This window comes from Metopolophium dirhodum, chromosome 1 (genome assembly GCF_019925205.1).
Source record: "Metopolophium dirhodum isolate CAU chromosome 1, ASM1992520v1, whole genome shotgun sequence".
Classification (NCBI taxonomy): Eukaryota; Metazoa; Arthropoda; class Insecta; order Hemiptera; family Aphididae; genus Metopolophium; species Metopolophium dirhodum.
In genome coordinates, this window is record NC_083560.1 from 45,368,985 (window position 1) to 45,392,188 (window position 23,204).

General features: G+C 29.0%; 1 protein-coding gene across 3 annotated transcripts in view; it reads right to left on the reverse strand.

Annotated features, from left to right (window-relative positions):
• The window catches only part of LOC132933929 (unextended protein), an 84,901-nt gene extending 62,148 nt beyond the window's left edge, over nt 1–22,753 (reverse strand). For 2 of the 3 annotated variants that reach the window (XR_009662958.1, XM_061000211.1), the window contains exons 1-4: nt 21,358–22,753; nt 8,742–8,998; nt 3,914–4,184; nt 2,615–3,286 (exon numbers count right to left, since the gene is read on the reverse strand). Coding sequence is in view for 2 of the 3 variants with exons in the window: in XM_061000211.1 (XP_060856194.1) it covers nt 2,615–3,286; nt 3,914–4,184; nt 8,742–8,998; nt 21,358–21,663 (1,506 nt within the window). In the remaining variant the exon portion in view is untranslated. The remainder of the gene's footprint in view (nt 1–2,614; nt 3,287–3,913; nt 4,185–8,741; nt 8,999–21,357) is intronic. The other variant, XM_061000210.1, reaches the window with a different exon arrangement.
• Nucleotides 22,754–23,204: the final 451 nt, after the last annotated feature.

Consider the following 23,204-nt stretch of genomic DNA (forward strand, 5'->3'; position numbering starts at 1 on the left):
GTCTCTAGAAACAAAACTTTAAAAAGGTGGGAAAGTGGATAATACGCTTTACCGTACAGTAGTTGTTTTGAAGAGCCATTGTAATGCAGGATGCGTGTTAAATTTGAATTCAATGATATAAAATCATTGTATACGAAAAATGATTGTGACGAAGAAGGTTTGTTAGCGTATATATTACTAAATATATGTGTCATGATATTATTGTGATCTAACTGATTAAAGGAATTTATGTTACCTAATATTAGGCATTTATACAACAATAGGCCTAAAATCGTTATTCTTCATTTAAATATCTAATTTTAATTTATAATATCCATAAAAAAAACTGTGTTTACATATATATATATATCTTAGATTTTTTGATTACAGTATAATCTAGTACTGAGATTCCATGTTTTAAATTTTCAACCCTTAGCTATAAAAGCTGAACATCATATACGTTTTCTAACTATAATGTTTTTTTTTTTTAGGGTGTCTGTGTAGTTACACAATAAGTAAACGAAATAATGCTGCTTTGATCTTTAACTTCAGTATTTTTTCTGGTAAGAAAGTTAACTTATTTGGTACTTAAGGTCAAAATTGAAAATTCCCAGTAGTTTACAAAAGCGTTGTGAAAATAATAAAAAAAAAAACGTGAATTTTCACGCAAACCCGATTTTCGACGAAATTGATTTGGTTTTTTATAGCCTAATTCACAAACGAATAACCGTAGATGTTTGAAATGTTTACACTTCCATTTTAAAGGCATAAGAAATGTACGATATTTATTATTTTTTTTTTTCAAATAATTAGGACAAAAAATGTTCCCTCGGTCAAAAAGCTTGAAATTGTAATATAAGCTTCTTCGTAAGTAGTTCATACTGTAACCAAAAGTTTTCATTCAAATTTGGATGAAATTAAATAATTAAACGGAGAATAACAATTTTAGTTATTTTGTTGCCATTTAAAAATATTTTCCGTGGGTACTTGAAATTTTAAAGTATATTATTATACTTTATACACACACTAACATTTCCAAATGCAATATCTTCTAATCTATAGCTATACTGTATTACGCTCATGTCTAATAATTATATAAATTACTTTAATAGCAATAATATTTTAAAATATATACTTATATAATATTGGCTATAGAGTATAGACAGTTTTCACTAGGAATCGTTTTGATATACAATTATTAAATAAACCATTAAATTCAAATTTTAATAAACCCACTACAGTGACCCAAACGATATATTTCATTATGTCGATTGTAAGTACCTATATTATATTATATATTATATAGTTGTATTTATATTTTTAATTGTTCATGCATTATTAATAATTTTTTTGTTTTAAGTAGGTAGTATTCAATGAATTAATTTTTTTTTATTAACACTTTATTTTTAATAATCTGTTTGTTAAATAAATTAATAAAACTGAAATCCATACAAAATGTCATGTAACTATTATGAATTTTCAGTTCATGTATATTTTTTGTTAATATTTGTACACACCACAATACATTTTGTTTGCCATATAATTAAATTAATAGTAAGTATATGTTAAAAGCATGCATGTTACAAATATTTAACAATTAAAATCTTGTAATGCGTTTTCTATGATTTTATTTTAACGAAATTTGTTCATTTTAAAATAAAAAAAATGTTGATTACATGTATTAAGACGAATAAACGGTTATTGATAATTAAAAAAATATCAGTCGTTAATATTATTATAAATAATTAAAAAATATATGCCTTAGACCTTATTTCAACAAAAATGACATGTTAATATTATTTATTCTGATGGAAATAGGATCAACGTATGAAACCAAGTCGAGCTGTTGTTGTATGTTGTAATTACACACTATATTTTATATTGAAGATACGTACGTCGTACATCATACTAACATATTACTCTTATATACCTGCACAACATAATTATGTTAAACCAATTTCATTCAAATTTACTTAAAGTAATATAATGAGTAAGTATAAGTTATAGGATTAAATTAACAGCTATTGCAAGAATAAAATAAATTGATAAGTACTTAGGTACAAAAAATCTTTATCGGAATGCTTTTAGTTTTTATTCAATATTCGTTTTTAAATAACAAAATGATTATAACGCATAATTTAAGTTTACCTTTTTTATTGAGTACTTACATAAACTGTAAAAAATATAGCTATTAATTAAATAATAATTACATTTTAACTGAATGAGACAGATATAGTTCTTGAAGTTAATTGATTTCATTGTTTAGTTTTACAAATGAAATAAAACAAAATTTAAATAATGAAATCTAACATAATTATAACTATTTTGCTAGAACATGAACAATTAAAATTCACCTATATTCTATGTATGTATGTTTTAGTAATGGGATTAAACAATTTTAATTAATTAATTAAAAACTAATAAAAAAAAGTCCGTTAAATGTTTTATTGGTCTGTAAATACCTAGGTATATACTCATAAACTAATAAGAATAAGAAGACCATGCAAGTTACTTTTATCTCATATATGCACTTAAAGTTATATTGTGTGCCAAAGTTTTTATAAAACCGGGATTTAAAAAGTATACTCAATTTAAAGTTTAAACGTAAATATAACAGAAAATTAGTTTCACTAACCTTGACTAATTCTTTAAGACGTTCCCTGTTGTATGTGCTACCAATTTCCTCGCCGAGCGCCCAGTCTAAAGCCTTACTGATGGGCCAAGACAGCGGGGTAGTAAGCACCATTACGGTTTTCGTGACGTAAATGGTTTTTGCACCGATGGCCAATCCATGACGTGAACAAACAGCTTGTGGTGTGATTTCGCCGAAAATGACAATGGCCAGTGTAGAAGTAATGACTGCCACCAAGCCGGACGTCAAGTCGTCCAACAGAATGGTAAATATCGAATTGACCATGACGTTTCCCAATAGAATACTACATAGCAAGTAGTTACCATGAATACGCACAGGCAAGATAGCTTTAGCGTACTTTCGCTCAGCCTCTGTACCCGTGTTGCAAATGATCTTCAGGTCCATTCGGTTCAACGACATCAGACCCAAGTTTAGACCAGAGAAAAGGGACGAGAATGACAAACACGTGAGAATTATAGCAACCTGCAGCCAGAAAGGTAGCATTTTTTCGTATACTCCCATCTTTTTGTAATATTCGCTACCCATATGTGTCCAAATCGCACCGGACTTATCGCTCTCTTTCGAACAGAAGTAGAATATCGTACCTGCTTTACTAGCTTGTGGCAAGATGATATTTATTAGGACTGTGTTTGGTTCGTTCTGTAAAAGAGTTACCTGAAAATTTCATTAGAAAAAATGTTATTATGATTTTATTGAAATCAGTTTTAAAGAGTCAGATTATAGAACCATAATTCAGCAACTATTATTATGGTATTTGTTATTGCGTTCACAATTCAGTTTATAAAATATATATGTTTTGAGTGCATACGAATTAATTAAGAAGTAGACATAGTGGAATACAATTTTAAGTTTTAATCCTGAAATTAAAAATTTGATTGCAATAATACCTATACTTATTGGTTATTACTTATCGGTATAGAAAAAAATAACTACAAATATATTATTTTTTAATTTTAATGATTTTTAAATTTATTTAAATACAGTCATAAATACTAAACTGTAATATATATAATCGAAACTGTATTTTGTATTAAAATAATATAGAATAAACTTTTGATATTAAAAGTGATTGAAGTATTTTCTCATAATCACACAAGGACATAAAAACCGATATTCGTAATAAAAACATGTGTAAAATGTGTCTACATCAAAATGCACATTACACATGTATACTTTTTCTATCCATTATTCAAATAGAAAAAAAAACATTTAGAATATAGACAGTCTTATATACTATACTAAGTACAAATAGTGAATTTCATAAATAAATATGATACGTACTCCTTGAATTTCTCCAACGGGAAACTCACACGGACCACCTTTTTCACCAATTTTTTCCGTAAGAACAAATATTGTTTTTTCAGTCCAGTCACTACCAAACAACCGAAACGACGCATTTCGTTGAACCAGTAACTGTGGTACTCCTAGATCATCATAGTCTACTGCTGCATCAGAGTACTCCACCCGTAAGCCATAAAAGTTTACTGGAGATATGTAAGCTGTACCTAATGGGGTAACATTTTTTAATGTTGTCCCTTGTTGTCTTCTCCGTCTGCAAGAAAAAATTACCAATTATATAATCAGCAACATTCAGTTGAATTACATTTCAAACAAAAACATATACGTACACCAGTATTATTGTTATACCTATATAAAATATAAGTATTGGAAAATATACTTAACGAGTGATTTAAATCTGATTTCAGAGTCTTAAACGCATAAATACACCACTATAGATTGATATTGATACGTTGAAAATGTATCATACAACTAATAAATTCATATATAATTTGTGTAATAGATATATCAAATCACGATTTTAACTACATGTTGACTGTTGTTATCTTAACGGGGACATCATCCAGATTTACAATTTTAAAATGTTCATAACTATCTATATTATTAAAATATAATAATACAACGTGGGGTAACAAATAATATTCTTACCATTCAATTTGATTAAAAGTAAATTCACTGTATTACTATAACATTTAAAACAACAGAATAAAATAGATTCTAAACATAAAATGTACTATATAAATTAGTATAGAACGAAGAAAATACACGTGGGTATGACGCGACGTCCTCATAAGATTATACAGCGCATTATTTGTTTTCTGATCCACGCACAACATAGCAAATTTGCGATCAATAAAGCCAGCCTTGTGTTGTTTGTTGTTACCTTAAGTATTAGTGCGAATTGACTTACTCTCAAACTTAAAGCTAAGAATATTATCCGTGTTTTTACAATGGATATTTTTAGGGTATATCAATTTTTCTGTGATATATGAATATTTTGCATACTCATAACTTGTTTACAAATTGAAAAATCGTAAAAAACTCACGTATAAACACAGGTATTCTTCTTAACTTAAATTTTAATAGTAGGACAATTTATTCTAATATAGGGACAACATAAGGTTGGTTCTACTAACATAAATTTGCTATATTGTCAAAGAGAAAACAAATAGTGCGCTGACATCCTCTTAAATAAAAAAAATAACAAAAAAAATCAAGCAGATCATATTAAAAGGACGTTACGTCTTATAAGTGCGTAACATAAAAAAATTTACGTTCAGCAAATCACGTTTAGCTCTGTTAGTTTAAAAATTTGAATGAATTGACTCTTATAAAATTTAAAGGTAAGATTATTATCTTGAGCATTTCACAAGATTTGTATTATATTTTAATTTTAAAACAAGTTATGAGTATTTTTAATTGTTTCTACATGCGTAGGAATTTAATTATTTTGATTATTATAAGTAAAAAATATACGAATGTCTTGTTACCTATAAATAAATAAAATAAATGAATTTTATAGTTAACAAGTTTTTATAACTCAGAATGTTCTAGGTATATTTTAAAAATCAATAACCGGTCAAATCAGTTTTTTTTCAAATTTTAGTCTCAACTGTTTATATAATGAAGTTCTGTCATATTATATTTGTAGGCATGTGTGGCTGGTACTATAGACCTATGAACTAATGGACAGCGCTTATAGAGAGAAGTCAGGGGTACGATATAGAGTGTGCGAGAAAAGAAACAAAGTAATACAATGTATACCTTATGTGGGCTCCTTCACTACTATGTTCTTTCTCTCTCCGTTATATGGTTATATGATCACCTAGCATTGATGGCAGGACCGAGTGGAATGCGCTGTCCATTAGTTTATAGGGATATGGTTGGCACCAATTCCGGCTACCACTATCACTATAGGGGAAGGTATTTCATGATATATTGTTCTCCTGAAGAAGCTTGGTCTTGAACTACGACTCAATTTTTTTGAATAGATATATCAATGTAATTATAGTAACTATGAATTATTTGAAAATTGATTGAGAAATCACAAACTAAAATGTGTTTATATGATCATAGAGATTAACCTAACAGAAAATTCAAAGGATAGGCACAAGTAGTGGTGTGACTCTATTGGACCACCCGGATTCCATTTATATGTAAATCATCCAAATTATTAGTAATCTATCCCAACAATAGTTTAAAAGTCGTAAATTTAAGTTTTGGAAAGATTTGGAGTAACAATTTATGCAATAAATGGATGTCACAAATTGCACTAAATTATAACACACATTAGGCACTATAGAATACAATTAAAACCTGAGACTACAGTAATTAATTACTTTTATGGTAAATTACGATTATGTTTTTATCGATTTAGTAATTCCAGATTAAGTTTTAAAGCGATTTAGATTTGACTGGAGATTGGACATTCGAAGAAACTATAAAAAAATTACTTACAAGGCTGCATGGTTACATATATTTGTAGTCAAAACACCACAAAGCTAAATTATTTAGTTTGATGACATTTTAAACTACGAACAGCTTAACAAAATGAAAATTCGATAACGGAAAACGTTAAATAACATAAACGCAAATGTTGTCAATTGTTGTATCGTTGGAATTCGCGAGCGCCCGATAAGTTAATAAACCGTGGTTGGTTACTAGTATCTAACCACGATTTAAAACTCTGATACCGCATCTTTATCGCCAAGCCACGGTTTAGGAACTAAACAAGCCAAAGACTACCCGGTGTTTACAATGTTTGCAAACGTTTACAAACAGACTGACAGAGTTTCACAGTTATCAAACGTTTTCAATGTTCTCCGATTTCGAATTTATTTTAAGTACGGGATCGATAGTTAATGCCTGGTAATAGTTCAAACTTCACACGATCAATTGTATAACATGTTAACTACACAACTCTATATATTCAAACGTGCTGGTGTTTTTAGTAAAAATTTAAATAAACACTGTTTCAACTGCTACAGTTCTTGGTATTTATAAATAACCCTACAAAATAAAAAGATTTCCAGGATCCGATTCAAATGTGGTCGAGTGTAAAATGATCGATTACAAACCAATTGCTAAATAAAACACTCACAATGGTTCAACGATGATAATTGAAACTGATGAGACAATTAATATGCCATTTATGCTAAATATTGATGAAGCTAAGTTGACGGTGGATGCAATCATTGACTTCAAATTTATTAATAGCCTATTTTTTATCAAACAAAATGTTATTCCTTCGAATTTATTCGAACAAGTCATTTATATAAACTTTTACTAATATAGGTAGGTAGTAATTGATTTTATATTGATGGCATTGTGTTAATAGATACCAATACTAATAATTCGTTTAAATTAGATATGAATAGTAATTTATGAGTAGATATTCAAGATCAGGATAAGTATAAAAAACAAATATTGAGACAGTTAAAGAATAAGTTGAAAGAAGTAGTAACTATAATCTATATGTACCTAAGTACCTATGTTTAAAGTATACTAATAATATCATTGTATTTATAGTGTTCTACACAAGTAACAAACACAATAACATTTTCGAAAAGCAAAGTTAAATAAAAACTGTTAACTGCTTATTTATTTCTAATCGTCTTTTAGAGTATCTTCTTTTAGACGTTAAACATTTTAACTCACAATTACATGAAAGTAGCACACGAAAGGCATTTTTGAAAGGTAAGTACGCATATAATTTATAATTTTAACTATTAGTGTTATTAACAGCCGTGGTTTAAGTGTAGGTGCACCGTAAAATGCTGTACACAATATTGAAAGGAGTTAACTGATGACAATTAATCAAAATACGCGAAACATGAAGTTACTTTTAAATAATAGTTTCAAATATATTGTTAATATTAGTATGCATAAGGTTTTTAATATTTTTGATAAGAGCATTTGATGGACACGTAATTATGTCACGATTCTCAACAATCTGACAGACTATGGGGGCATTATATAAAAAAAACACGCCTACTTTAAAAAATGTTGATCCTCGTCATGGCTTTGAGATTAACTGTGGGCGTTTTTAAGTACTAAATTATACAAATCAAAACGATAATACTAAAAGCTCAATAAGTTTTTATAATATAGAGACTAATTACATTTAAATTAAAAATAAAAATTTGTATATCTTTATCTCACAAAACGAAAATAATTGACGTAATAATTAATCAAAAGTAGATGTTGAAATTTAATACTAGATTAAAATAACCATGAATAAAATGTATTACCTATGTAAATAAACATGATCATAATATGACTATAAATGCAGAAAACTGATAGAAATAATAAATACAACATTCAGTTTTATCAATATTTCAAAGAAAAACATAGATAATAAGTTCAAAATAATAAGGTTTGAATTGTGTAAAGTATTTTCCAGATACCCAACTGTATATTTATTATTTAGGTATGATGCATAAAGGAGAATAATTTTTTTAAAGCTTAAATTTAGAACTCTGGAATTTGTAGAAAATTGTCGAGCGCCATGTGCATTATTCGAATTAGAAAATATTTTTAGTACTTGAAATTCCTCACATTAAAAATGTATATTAAATCGTCATTCGGTTAAACATCTTGTATAAATTGTGAATTGAAAGAATATTGTTTATCCAAACAGCATGATTTTAGCTGCGGTTGAAAGCAATACGTTATAATTACTAAAAACCAAACGAAATACTCGTTCAAGCATATACTAACCAATCAAAACGAAAAATTAAACCATAAGTATAGCTGCACTCATTGAAATGTTAAGTACAATATGTACTCTTGATATGTCAAAGTTTCTCACCTGCTTGGCGACGAATCCAATGAATTCTCCGTGGACTGTGACATTTCGTCGGATCTGATCGCTACCGAATCACCCTGGTTCACCCATCGACCATCACTATCGTCGCCGGAACCACTGAACACGCTCCACAGCGACGAGGTAAGTCCGTTAGGTGGTTTTCGCGGCTCATACGTGCACAAGTATACATTTCGTGTGGTCAAGTCTCGATCAAACTTGAACGTGATGCTCATCAACAAGTATGTACCATTTGTCCACAACTGAAAAATAAAACACATAATTTATTTTAAAATGCTGAAAATGGATATTTCATTCACTGCGAGAAAATTGAAAGGCCTGCTAATCCAGAAAGCACATCACGCGTACCAACAAATATCAGCATAATGGTCTATTATACTCTTAAGCACCATACGTGAAGGTACGAAGTACTTTAGAAGTAATGCAAAAAAGGAAAGGGGTAGACACAAAAAATTCACCTATTTTTATTTAACAATATAATTAATATATAAATTAAACTATAAATTTAAGAAGAAAATTTTTAAAAGCAAAAAATCATAAATAAATAAAATACTATATACCTATATGCATTGTCAGAGACAAATAAGTAATTACACCATTTTCAAAAATAACTAATTAACGAGAAAGATATTTTTGATTATGAAAAAATCAAACTGAAAAACACGGATAATAATTTGATTTGTAATGTTAACAAGAGGCAGTGATACCCTCTTGAGTGCTGGGAGCTGACCCCCCCCCCCCTCCCCCCGGAAGTTCTAAGAAAATAAAAAAAATATCTGTGGTCTATGAAAATTACTGCAAATACAAATTTTTATAGCCGTATAGAAACCGAAACCTAAAATAAAATCTCGGCAGCAACTTATGAGAAACCCTATAGTTAAACTAACTCTGTGAAAACACAATATCAGCCCCACTCCCCCCACACCACCCCAGAGAAAAATCCTGGCTACGCCACTGATGTAATTTACTATAATAAAAAAGCAATTACTAGTAAAAACAACAAAACTGAATATATTATGCCAAGCCTGAATATAAGTTTAGTATATCAATCCAAGACAGTGACAAAACAATATACGGGTATCACGTCCTATTATTGAAATAATGGGAGTTTACCAATTGCGCTTAAAATTATCTTTTCATATACCAATTGCGCTCTAAACATTTTAGGGTTGATATACCAATTGCGCTCTAAAATGTTTAGGGTCGATAGACCAATTGCGCTTATACATTTTACACTACCTAAGGAAAACTTATTAGTCAGTTATAATTATATAATAAATGCTCGACCGGAGTTACACGATTTTTACGGGGGGTTGAGATCAAGTATTTGGCGACTGAAATATAATTTATGCCGACTGTGAAAATGTCGACCAGTAATTTCTTAAAACAAACTATGTGAAGTTTCTTATTTTTGGTTTTTCTGTATAATAGGTTATAATATTTCTGTTAATTGTATTACCTTAGCACTACTTACCGCACATGAATTAAGGGCAGCACTTAACTCATGACCTATAAGTCACGTGTTGACCCTAAGGCCTAAACTAAAATAAAATAATAGGTGGTTAAATCATAAAGTAATAAGATTTTGAGTTTAAGGTAATCATGATGTTGTATTTCACATGCGCAATTGGTATATTGACCGTAAAATATAAAGAGCGCAATTGGTGTACTAACCGTAAAATATAAGAGGCGCAATTGGTAGACTGACCCTAAAATACAAATTTTGTTTTAGGCGCAATTGGTCCATGCCCGAAATAATATCCAGCAATTAAGTAATAATGCAAATTACCAGACAATATAAGATCCAATTATATGTAGGTATGTGTCACTGCAGTTATACAGGTTAATAAATGGGATTAGTTAGATAAACGCGAGTCGTCAAAAATAAATGTTGTATTGCTATCATAAAATATAACTTGCACGATATGAAATGGTTCTTTGCGCATATACAGAGTGACCCACCATATTTACCGAGATATTTACAGTACCTAGAGGTAGTTAATAATTTTTTTTTAAACTTATTTTCGCGAAATGTTATTGATGATAGGATAATATAATGATTTAAATTTTGTTGGTAGGTACATACAATAGAAATCAATAAAAATCAAATGGTAAAAAATGAGTTAGTAGACTTAACTGACCAACACAAACACGATGTGACACTGTAGAGTGTTTATATTACGTATATATGAGAGAATGTATGTATAAGCGATAAAGTAACGACTAATCAATGAGATAAAAAATTGTTTAACAAATAATATACGTATACCCGCGTATACTTATATCCTACCTACATGAAATTATGAATGAGATAGACAATATTTTTATAATATAGTAGAAATGTCCCAGATATAAAACAAATATTTCAGTTTGTTTATAAAATAAATTGTTTTGATTTATTTTTAACATTTAAAGAACTTCAATAAAATATAGGTAGTTAAAATACACGTAACAAAACACGAAACAAATTATGTTTTTACTTTTTATATTGAATACTTTTTTGTGATAATTTAATTAAAATATAAAATAACATAGGTATGCACAAAATACGCAAACATTTTTCGATTAACTATTGTGAATTTTAAACAATACCCTATAGTCACTACCTACAATATATATTTGTAAATAACCAATTAGTAAAACACGATTTTTAAAATGTAAATTGATAAGCATACATATTTTAACTGTATCTACCTACTACAAAATAATATAAAAATTGGTTGATTTCATTGCAAGTTAAAATTAAATTTTCACTGACTGCAAATCTGTTCAACAGGCCAATAATAACAGACCACAGATAAACACACGTAATTTGCAACAATTTATCAATTACGTAATACTTAGTTTGTATAGTAATTGTATTACGCAGCACTGGAGTCCATTATCTTTCTGGGACTTTTAAAACTAAACGTAAGTAAACGTGTTTTAATACCTATATCACATATAAAACATTACCAAGAATAAATAGATTTTTATTTCGTTTATGTCGAAATGTTACTTATATATGCTCTAAAATAAAAAAGTTAAGCATCACAATGTTTCCAATACCCAAAGGCATACAATTATGATAAAATATATCGTAATTAAAAGTATAATATGGGTACCTACCGTACCTACCACTACAATATTACCTAATAAAATTGATTGCATACGAATTGAGACCTAATAAACATTTTAGAACGAATTAGGTCTTGGGGTTTCTTTTAGGCACCTATACGTAAACGATCCCTCCAAACTTTGAAAAAAGAAGTATTCACTTCAAAAAGCATTTTCCTTCCCAGTTGTACAAACTTTGGATTTTTGTAATAAAAATTCTACAGTTATGATTAAAAATGTTTTTTTGTGTTGGTTTGGAAATATTCAATAAATGTATTTAATCACTGTATTATTTATAAATTAATTCAGTTAGGTTCGATTAATGTAACAATTCATAGTTTAACAGTGTTGGCATTCCTACTTTAACCGTAACTTTAAAACTGCACAATAAAATAAAAAAAAAATTTTAAAAATCTATCTCTGATCAATTCCCAATAGAAATATATTTTTCTCTTATCCTAGGATTCAATAAACATATTACTATTTTTTTGTTCAGGTAATAAAGGACTCAATTGGTATTCACCGACAAAACTAATAAAAGATAAAATAAGTTTATTAAAATCTCTTCAAAGTCAAAATCAACAAGCTATAGGTAAATAAAAATTGTATGTAAATTTACATAAATGACGTTATCATACTATGTAAATTACTATAAGCAAATAGCAGTAAGTATACCTAGTACTTACTATAAAAATAAAATAAAAAAAATATTTCTAATTAAATTCTATGAAAATACTTTATGCGTAAATTAATTAAGTAGGTAAGTTTCTAATAATGAACAGAACATATTTATATTCGAGTTTAATTAAACTCAGTTTATATAAGTGTATTAGATTATAATATATTATAGATAATGAAATTTTAAAAATGTTTTATATGTTTGTATAACATTTCCTAAACCAAATATTTAACAGATAGGTAAGGGTACATTATTTGATTAGTGATAAGAGATAACAAATAAAAAAAACAAATTACAATGTATTAAATGCCTGTGGAATGAACTAAATGAACTTATATAGGTAAAATAGTTTTACAGTTTTAATTCATTTTAAATGTATTTTAATATAAAACTGTAAATACTTATGTAATACGTATTAATATTTTAATTTCAAGTTTACACTGCGTAATATATATATTTCATTCAAAATAAATGTACACATTTTCAGAGTAGACCACACTGATATAATATCAATATAAATATGAAATATGAATATAAATAACAAGAAGGTACTTAATATTATTATTAGGTTCTAATCTGTTATTAATGGGTTCTTAAACTATATTTTTCAAAAAAAAAGGTTTTCTAAGAGTATATAATACCTATACGTTTTACTTTGTATTTCAACATGTTTGACCTTGAGTATATAATTTGTTTGACAGAACTCACAAAATAATTTGTATTTAATAAGTTTATCAGGATTCTTACTTAATATGGTAAGAAAAATAAGAAAAAACATTAATAATCCATAGGAAAATCAGGTATGCTAATACTAAACTATAGTGAATGAATACATAAAAAAATTGTTTAAACCTAGTAAATTTTTACCCAGATTTTTAATAAATTTTACAATATAATTATACTATACTAAATAATTTAATGTACCTATACCTAGTAATTGAGTAAGCCGATTTTTTCTTTTTATTTAAGGAATAATTATGTATTTGTAATAAATTATTAAGTCATCATAACCAAAATTAAAATTAAATTGCTCTTTCCCTATGATGAGTTATATTAATAATAAATTAATGATTATAAAGACGAAAAGGCACCAAGGAGGTAAAAGCAATTTTAATATACCTATTACCGTGGCTAACCAATTTTGGCTCTTATTACTACGCTAATTGAAATTTAATACTCATTAAAAACAATTAGAAATTTTAATTTTAATAACGTATAAGACAATTATCTCGACAATTATTGTTAGTTACGATTTAGTGCAATAGTAATATAAGAGTTCATATTGATAAAAAATAATAATACATTACCTATGTAGTTTTTATTTTTGAAATTATTTTAGGTAATAGTACATAGTTATTGTAGTAATAGTAGTTATTGTAGTTATCATCAATTGGGCAGTTAAATTATAAATTAAAAGCTAATGCCTGATAAATAGTATCAATTATTCTGTCCTAAACAATTATTAGCAAAATATGAATAATAGTAATAATTGTGGTAATATTGTTATGAGAACTAAAATACTAGATTCTAATTTCCATTTTTTTCTCTCAGTAAAAATTATTTGTTTGTTTTAATAGCAGAATGGGATAGGAAAATATATAGGCCTGAAAATGTAAAGAAGGCAATGGATAACATGGACAACGATAATGTTGCCATAGATGCGTTGACGAGTATTGATTTGTAACACGGGCGCTCACTAACAATATTTTCCACTCGGCTGCGCCCAAGTAGGTATACTGGCAAGAAACTCGGTATTAGTATGTTAGTTAAGTAATACGGGTAGGTACTAGGTACACGGCAATGTAGGTATTGACGTCTTAATGGACGAATTCACATGCACACGTCAATCCAATCAGATCACGACATTAACCACTAACTAGTATACTACGATACGCAGACCGGGACATAATATACTGATATGGATATACAATGAATTATTAATGATAAGATATATTATTATGGTATTGATATCACAATATATCATCGATTATACTTACAATTCAAATAACTGTGTACTATAAGTTTATAAGGAAGAAATTGCTTTAAGAATCATACGTTAAAATATTTAAACTATGAAAAAAACACCAAATAAATAATACTTCACCAATTTGTTTTAAGCTGCAGAAGAAATATTTCTTAAAATGGTCTATCAACTCCATCAACTTAAATTTCATAAAATAATAATAATTACTTAAATGTGTAGTTATCTTTAAATTACAACACACATAATCTAATCTAATTCGTAAGGTAAAATATTTTAATGATATAGAAAGACGATAAAAACACGAAAATAATTAGGTAATAATATTAAAGGTTTACTTTTTAATATAAGACGTTATTTACAGTCATGTTTTGAATAGATGGGTAGATAGATAGATGCATATAAACGGAATGGATTCAAAATCATATATTTTATTTAAACAAAGTCTCGTGAATAATAATATTGTTTTAAAATTTAAATATGGTAAAAATAAATCTCGAAATAAACCATGAAATATCAATGTACGTATACATATAGTAATAAATGACAACTGTCATTTCGAATATATTTCACTAAATTATACAAAGCACCCGTTTTAGTATATTATTTTTAGAAATCAATAAATAAGGTATTTCAAGTATTTCACATTTTTATGCTTCCGAAAACATAGTTTAATTTTTAACAAGTTTAAGATACGAAGACACGGGCTCTACATTAGTCACCTAATACTTTATTAATTAAATTGTCAAATGTATTTTATAAACTGTGTGTGAATCATTACCAAACCCATCACTTATTTACAACAAAAATATGAAAAAATTGCCACTATTTTTAAAATACAAATTATTAGGCACCTACATAATAGATTTCTCATAGTAAACTAGTTTCTAAAAGTAATTTATAATATAATATCGCTATACCCTACATTTTGGCATTTAACATTTTTCCCCGTTATTTTTAGATGATGCCATTGATAGTCGCCAAGGTATATACTAAATATTTAGTGGTATAATGTATACAACTATTAAGTCTTAGAAATATTTAGGCCGTAGAATTTAGATTTTTTAAGCAGAACCAATCTTGTGGCATTAGCTTTAATAATACAGTTGTTTTTCTTATTATGGAGGTAAAGGACATTATTTGGCTTTTAAAAGGGCTTTATTACGTTAGGTAGTAGGTAGATATTTAAATGTTTCTGTAATATATCAATATAAAGTTATTTTTAAATTGTAATACTTTACATACTCATAACTTGTAAACCAATATTGAAATATCGTAACTTTTTACTCAAAATGTTTTCATGTACAACACTTATCATGTTTTTAAATTTAAGTTTAATAATAGCTCAATTCACTCTAATACTAAAGATAACAATACAGGGTTGGTAGATCGTAAAAGGTTCTGTTGAACGTAAATTTTCTTTGTTGTGAGTGGATCAGAGAGAGAACATAAATAGCTGATAATTGATATCCTCTTAATTAATTTTTCAAGTTTTTCGTTTTTGTTGCCCATCTAAAGCTGGAATAAGGTATTACACTTGTTCGACTTCGGTCGATCGATCGACACATTTAGTCATTGACAAAAAGTCAGTAAACATAAAATGAAAGTATTAGTCTACTATTGATTAACCGATGACGAACCAATACTAACCTGCCAGAATGCCATCATAATATACCTCGTGATACACAATTTTATTGTGAAATATAATTATAACACAATTCCAGAGAATTTTGTATTAATAATATTGTCTATACATTTTCAGAGCAGTTGTGGCGCTAAGATTATGGCATCTGCCATGACTGCAACCATGACGATGACAGCGAGCAAAATTAGTACAGAACAATCTTATAGTAAATGGTTAGAAACACCACTCCCTTGTCTATTAGCCATAGGAAATATTAGAAGATTTCGTAAGTACGAATTATTTTAGATCGTTTTTAAATATTTGAAAGCTCATTACATTTTTTAGATACATTTTTCTTTATCTTTTAAGTTAGTAGGTAAGGTAAGTATTTGTTATTTTTTGATAAAAATAAATAAATACTATTTACAAGTCATAAATCATACAAATTAATAATTGAATTAATTAGGGAGAAGGTAAAAGGGAAAACAAAAATTATTTGTTATTTACAAACTTGAAAAAATTCTTGAAAATTAAACAATAGGATTCGTTAAAAACTCAAACAAATAGCCAATAGAAGGTAATATGAATATTCAATGTACAATAAATCAATATGCGTCTTACATGACTGCATGAAGATTTTTATTACACACAAATCTTTAGGTAGGTAGGTAAAAAATATAATTATTTATTAAATATTACTAGTTTAAAAAAGTAACTTATCTTGTCAGGTGTTTCAATAATAGAAGTATAATATACATTAGTACCTATATGAGTGTATTATACTTGTAAAGGATTAGATCCGATCCTAAGGATGAGATGATACTCTCTAATATGTTTAATCCCGTATACCTATATTTTCAAGAGGCAAACAATAAAATGACACTTCAATCTTTGGTTGATCACTTTTTAAGAGAAAAGCTATATATTGTTTGCCTAGCCTAATAAAAACTAGCCCTAAAGATGACAACAAATTTGTTTAAAAGAATCATTTTATATATATATATATAAAGTATAGGTACAATACTACAATATGTTTGTATTGCAGTACCTACCTATATCATTTGATTTATTTCAGATTTAATTTCTAAATGGATTAGTCTTAAAACTGTCAATATTTAAAATTAATAGAAATTTATAATTTTAGACCAACTATATATTATGTAATATGTCGTTCTTTAAAAATAATTTACGACATAATACAGTAGGTAGATGTGTACTATTATTTTAATTTAAAAACGTATATCATGTGATCGTACATTAATTATTAGTTAGATAAATATTCATGAATATACCTATTTGTTTATTTTTAATTAAAATAAAACACACAATTTCATGAAACAAGTCATTAGGTTTTAAATACATTCATATATGACTAAACATGTATACAAAAACAACTACTTCTATTTCTAGTGCCTACTTAATACATAAATACATGAAAGAAACTAACTACACTTTTATATTCAAATAAATAAAAATTACCAAGTACCTAATCAACTCCTCAACGATTAAAAATAAAATCAATAGGGACCTATTTTAAAACTTACTAAGTACTGGTCTCTGTACTAGTATATCTACCTACATTGAAAATTGATAAAATGTATATCTAACTATAATAATAGGTAAGCATTATACCCAACATTATATTACATATCAGATACTGAATAAATCTAGAAATATATCTGTTTAACAATTATTACAACCATGGCTATTGTTAGGGCGGGGAGGGGGAAAATGCTAATAAATGTAGTGCATTGAGCTTAGAACGTCAATATTCTAATTGGTAGCAAATAGAAAATTGCCTCACAAATTGATCTTAAGTCTAAAGTATTAGGTACCTACTAGAATTAATGACAACAAACCATCTCTGCCAGCAACACCTGAAATAACCATTGATATGCGTACTATTCCCAATATTTTTTATTGTCGACATACTACTTACATAATTCTGAGTTCTAATGGAAGAATTTGTAATTCACATTATTCATTAAATACTTATATAGTTATATCCAGCAATTATTATATAATTAAATTATTTTATATTTTGTACCTACCTATTCATAACTATAGCAATAATAAAGTGGTAACAGTGGTATCATTTGTGAGACAACACATGTAAATTCCAACAATTATATTAGATTGTACCTAAATTTAAGGCAGTTTTAAATAGGTAGTAACATCATTTTTACTAATGATAACTTAAAGTAGGTACGTACATTAATTTTAGTTGTTAAAGGAGTTTTTACTTAGGTATTGGTTAGTTTATTAATTTAATGCCCATTAGTTTTTTTTTTAGATTTTTATTACAATTTTTAAATTGCTGGTACCTAAATACTCTAACTTCTCTAAAATTTCAACTATGTTTAATTTCTAACAACTTTAAAATCTTTTTCAATGTTTTTTTTTTTTATTAACTTGGCCAATAATATACAATTTTTAAAAACTTATCTAAAATGTAATAGGTACCAAATAGTCATGAAACTTGACAGTCCTATAATAAAACCTAATAAAAACAATATTACTACCAATTACGTTAACGTCATGTCTACATAATCATTTTGAATAAATTAGTTAGTGGACAACATCTAAAATTAACTCAGTACCTTCTACTACTGCATTACCTCACTCTTTACACTGTAAAATATATTATGTTGAAAATGACATGAAATGTGTACGAACACTCAAACAACTTACTTGTAGTATAGCACTACAACATTATATTATTGTAAAAGTAATATACATCCCATGATTTGTATGTTTACTGTACAGATTGAAATGTATCAACCTATAATAAGGTTTTTTTGTTAATACAACTGTAGGAAGCTATTAAATCATTAATAACTTACTTTTTTATTTAGTTTAATAAATAAAAATACATTTATATGGCTACTGTAATATTAAATGAGTATAGAGAGGTTAGATGTATCCTCGGATGTATCTATACACCATTGGTAGTTGACATTTAATATTCTTCTGAAGAATATGCGAGAACGTTGTGAATTAAGTGAAGAATTAATTAGTTTCGTAATGATAACAAACATATTTTAAGAGTATTAAAAGTAAAATTGAACATTCTACAGAATTCTTGCAGAGTTTGTATGTTTTCCCCAACAATTTAAATGCCTCTAAGTAATTGGAAATACCAATGCTTCAAAAATGTTTATTAATAACATTATTACTATTACTAGGTACTTCTTATTAAAAAAATAAAATCATTAATTATTAATAAGTGTTTATTGCAAAGGATATTTTTTATAATTCTTGTCACATAAACAAGTTGTGTACATTGATTGTATACCTATGTCCTACAAATTTCTACCTCTCCCCCTAAAAGTGTTATTTTGAGACTGTCCATCTATATAAATGAATTTCTCCCAGCCCGCAGGGTATGCAAATTGCAAGCGCACGTTTATGTTACCTACATTTGAATCAAGAATTGGATTTTTTGTTAAGAAATAGGTAGGTATATACATCAACACCTGAATGCATAAATATTAAATTTAACAAATATAATATTATATAGGTACTTTAAGCAAAAACTATAATTTAATTCTCAGTGGTTTTGGTAAAAAAACATATTCTATTCAAGATTCTATACCCAATTCTATACAAAGCCAACATAAGTACTTAATATTGTTCTACAAGTAGATACCTACAGTTAGGTTTTTGGGAATTTGTATAAAAAAAAAATTGGTTCATATGATCGTAAATATTATATTAATATTATATCATATTTATTTTCTAAATAAATATTACATTAAAATATGTATTTAACTACTTTATTAGGTATAACCAAACAACACAAGTTATAAGTTATAACATATATTATATTGTTATAAGCATACCATAAAGAGTAACCATACTATATGTTTGTACTCTTGTATAAGTATAACATTTAATCGAGCATTTAATGAAACAAATTAAGTACTCACAACATAGGTAGGTAAAAAAAATATCAATAAAATTAATTTTAAAGGAGGTATTTGTATCCAGTGATCACTATTGGTGTACCTATTGCCATTGATTTTAAAATACTTATGTACAAGTCATGGGCATAGGAGTTTTTGGTTACTAAAACTATGGTTTCTGCCGCTAGTTTCACTGTATCCGTTTGCATTAAGCGCAATCAATGCTATTGCTTATTTGCTTATATAAAACACAATTAGATGACCATCTGGGCATCTGCACCATAATTTAATGACAATGCCTACTTAAATAATATATTTGTTATGTTATTTTTATTTTGATGATATTATTTATTTAGTTAAATTAACTGTAATTTTTAAAATCAGAAACTCTTACATAATAAAAAAATGCAATTTAATACAAATATCATAACTCTGATTATACAACTGATACAACAGTGCAATACAACTTCATCTATCTACATACATATACCTCGCATATACCTAAGCTCGCTACCCGACCTAAACCTAATGTTAGATATAATATGTAATATATTTAGGTACTATACCCGGTACTATATTTTATGATTTTCTCTAAGGTTTAATCTAATACTTAGGTTCAAAAAAACTTATAAGATACCTACCTAAATTATTTTCATAACACCATACTTAGGTATATAATATGTTTTGTAATATTTCTTACACACCTAATAATTTTAATTTCAAAAAGTAAGATTTTTCCTACCGAGGTACCTACCAATATTAAATTATTAGTATTGCATAGAAATTCGGGGCTATAGACTAAAAACAATAAGTTTATTTTTTACAAATAAATTATGAATAACTGGCTAAAAATGTTTTGTCTGATTTTATATTAATAGGATGAATACCTACTGATATTCTTTATAATTCTTATTATATTCGAGATTATATTATTCTTTATTTACCTACTAATACCTTAAGTATTATTAACATTGCTAGTTATTTTTATTTTTAAATATTTAATACTCATTACATACATATTTATTAAGTTAGTAAAACATTAAATCAATAGGCAACTACAAATAATACAAGTACCTACCTATCTAACAACATAAAGCTGTAAGTAAAAAATCTTTAGGTTATGGGGCAATACTTGAACCTATATATTAAACAGTTTTTCTAGCATTTTTAAGTCTTGGTAGAATCATATTATATACATTATATTCAATATGCACAAATAATATTCTACAACTGAATATTATGTTAAAGCATCGGTTACAGCTTTCCATCGGCATATACTTTAATTTACTACCTAGTTATTATAAGAGTAAGCTCACCTGTTTGAAAACATGGTTGTCAGAATCAATGTTCTTCATCGGATGGTTTTTATAACACTCAGAGCCACGTAACGCAACTCTAGAGGTGGGCCTGATTTTTATGTTTTCATTGAGTCCTTGTCCAAACATTCCAACTGTCAAATTGACATACAAATCTTTGGTTTCATCCTGGGTGAACTTTGTGTGGTTGACGACTTCCACCAAACTGACGAACGAACCACCGTACGATGCCGACACGACCAATCCATCGCACAACACCAACAACACAATAATCGCTAACGTTCTTTTCGGGCTGAACGCAGCCATCGTTGCTATCGTCCGGAGCGGTTCAGACGGGCGCAATGGGCCTATTCGATAGTTGGGGGAAAAAAATTTAAAAACCAAAAACAACAACCGACCGAACAACAACCGTAGGTGTACAACCTGAGGAGTGTTAACTGTGTGTGCGCACAGTGATCTCAGGTAGTGCTAGGTACATTGCGGTTACGGATCGAACGGGACGCCGAAGGTCGAAGTGAAAAAGTGTTCCAAAGTATTTATTTTATTCGAATGATTGTTCGCGCCTCAAACGAAAATTCAAAAAATCGGATCGAAACGCACACGCCGGGCGCGCGGGAGCGGGGACGATGGGACACGGACTGAGAACGGCGCGCGACTGAGCCGCGATGGGAACGCACGGCGACGGCGAAGACGAGGGAGAAAAAAAACCGGCGCCGCCTGGAAACTGGAAACGCGCGCGCTGAGCCGAACGGCCGATGCAGTGAGCAGTGGCAGTCGTGGACGACGACGTGTGCGCGCGGCGATGTTGCGACGAGTGCGCGGTGCGGCGGCGGGAGCACGGCGCGACCGAACTGAACCGGCGGCGGCGGTGGCGGCGGCGGGCATCAGCAGCAGCTGTTGTCGTCGCCCCCACAGCGGCGGCGGCGCGGTGGTGGCTGTGACGGCGCGCCGTAATAGTGTAGTGTAGCTGTTGTAGTGTAGTCGTCGGCGGTGCCGCCCCGGCCCGCGCGAGTTGTTGTGTTGTTGTTGTTGTTGTTGTTATCAGTTAGATTAGCGCGCGTGGCGGCTCATGCGGCTCGCGACGTCGTCTGATAGTGGCAATGTGGTCCGACCGCAGATAATAACCGTTAACAATGTTAACGTAATACAAATATTGCGACGGGCGGCGGTCGTTATGCTATCTATTCTGCAGCTGATGTCGGTGGCTGGTGCTACTGTCACTACGCGCGCGTGACCGGTAGCGGACCGTCGGCGTGTCGCTGATAAACGATCGGCCGCTACCGTTTTCGTTGACCGATCGCCCGGCGGACGGTCGTAAAACGGTCTGGCAGAAATCGTTACAGTGGGCACAGATACAACCTAACCGTTTTACCCAAAACATTTATTTTGACCCGTCGTCAATTTTTTTTTCAGGTTTTTTAAACATAAAATCTCAGTGTAATTATCTTTATTTATATTAATAAAATGTTAACAATATTTTGAATGAATTGAATTTTTTTTTTTTTCAATTTATATTGCGTTACTGCAATTGAAAAGACGTGACTAACGAGATAAATAGATAATAATATATACTCCAAAACGATTGACGACGCCATGAATCATGATGAATTAGGTGTTGAAGAAGCTAATAAGTATATAGTTTTGTCGCATCAAATAATTGGACAGTCAGAAACCAAAACATAGAGACTGAGCAGTGAACACAAACATAAAAAAGGTCGGCAAGTGGGTGTCGCTCTGCTGTACAGTTGGATACAAGTGGGTCACTGTAATGGATGGTGTTAAATTTGAACTCAATGATATAAGTAATTGTAATATCATTGCATAGGCGTGTTTACGGGAGTGGCCGG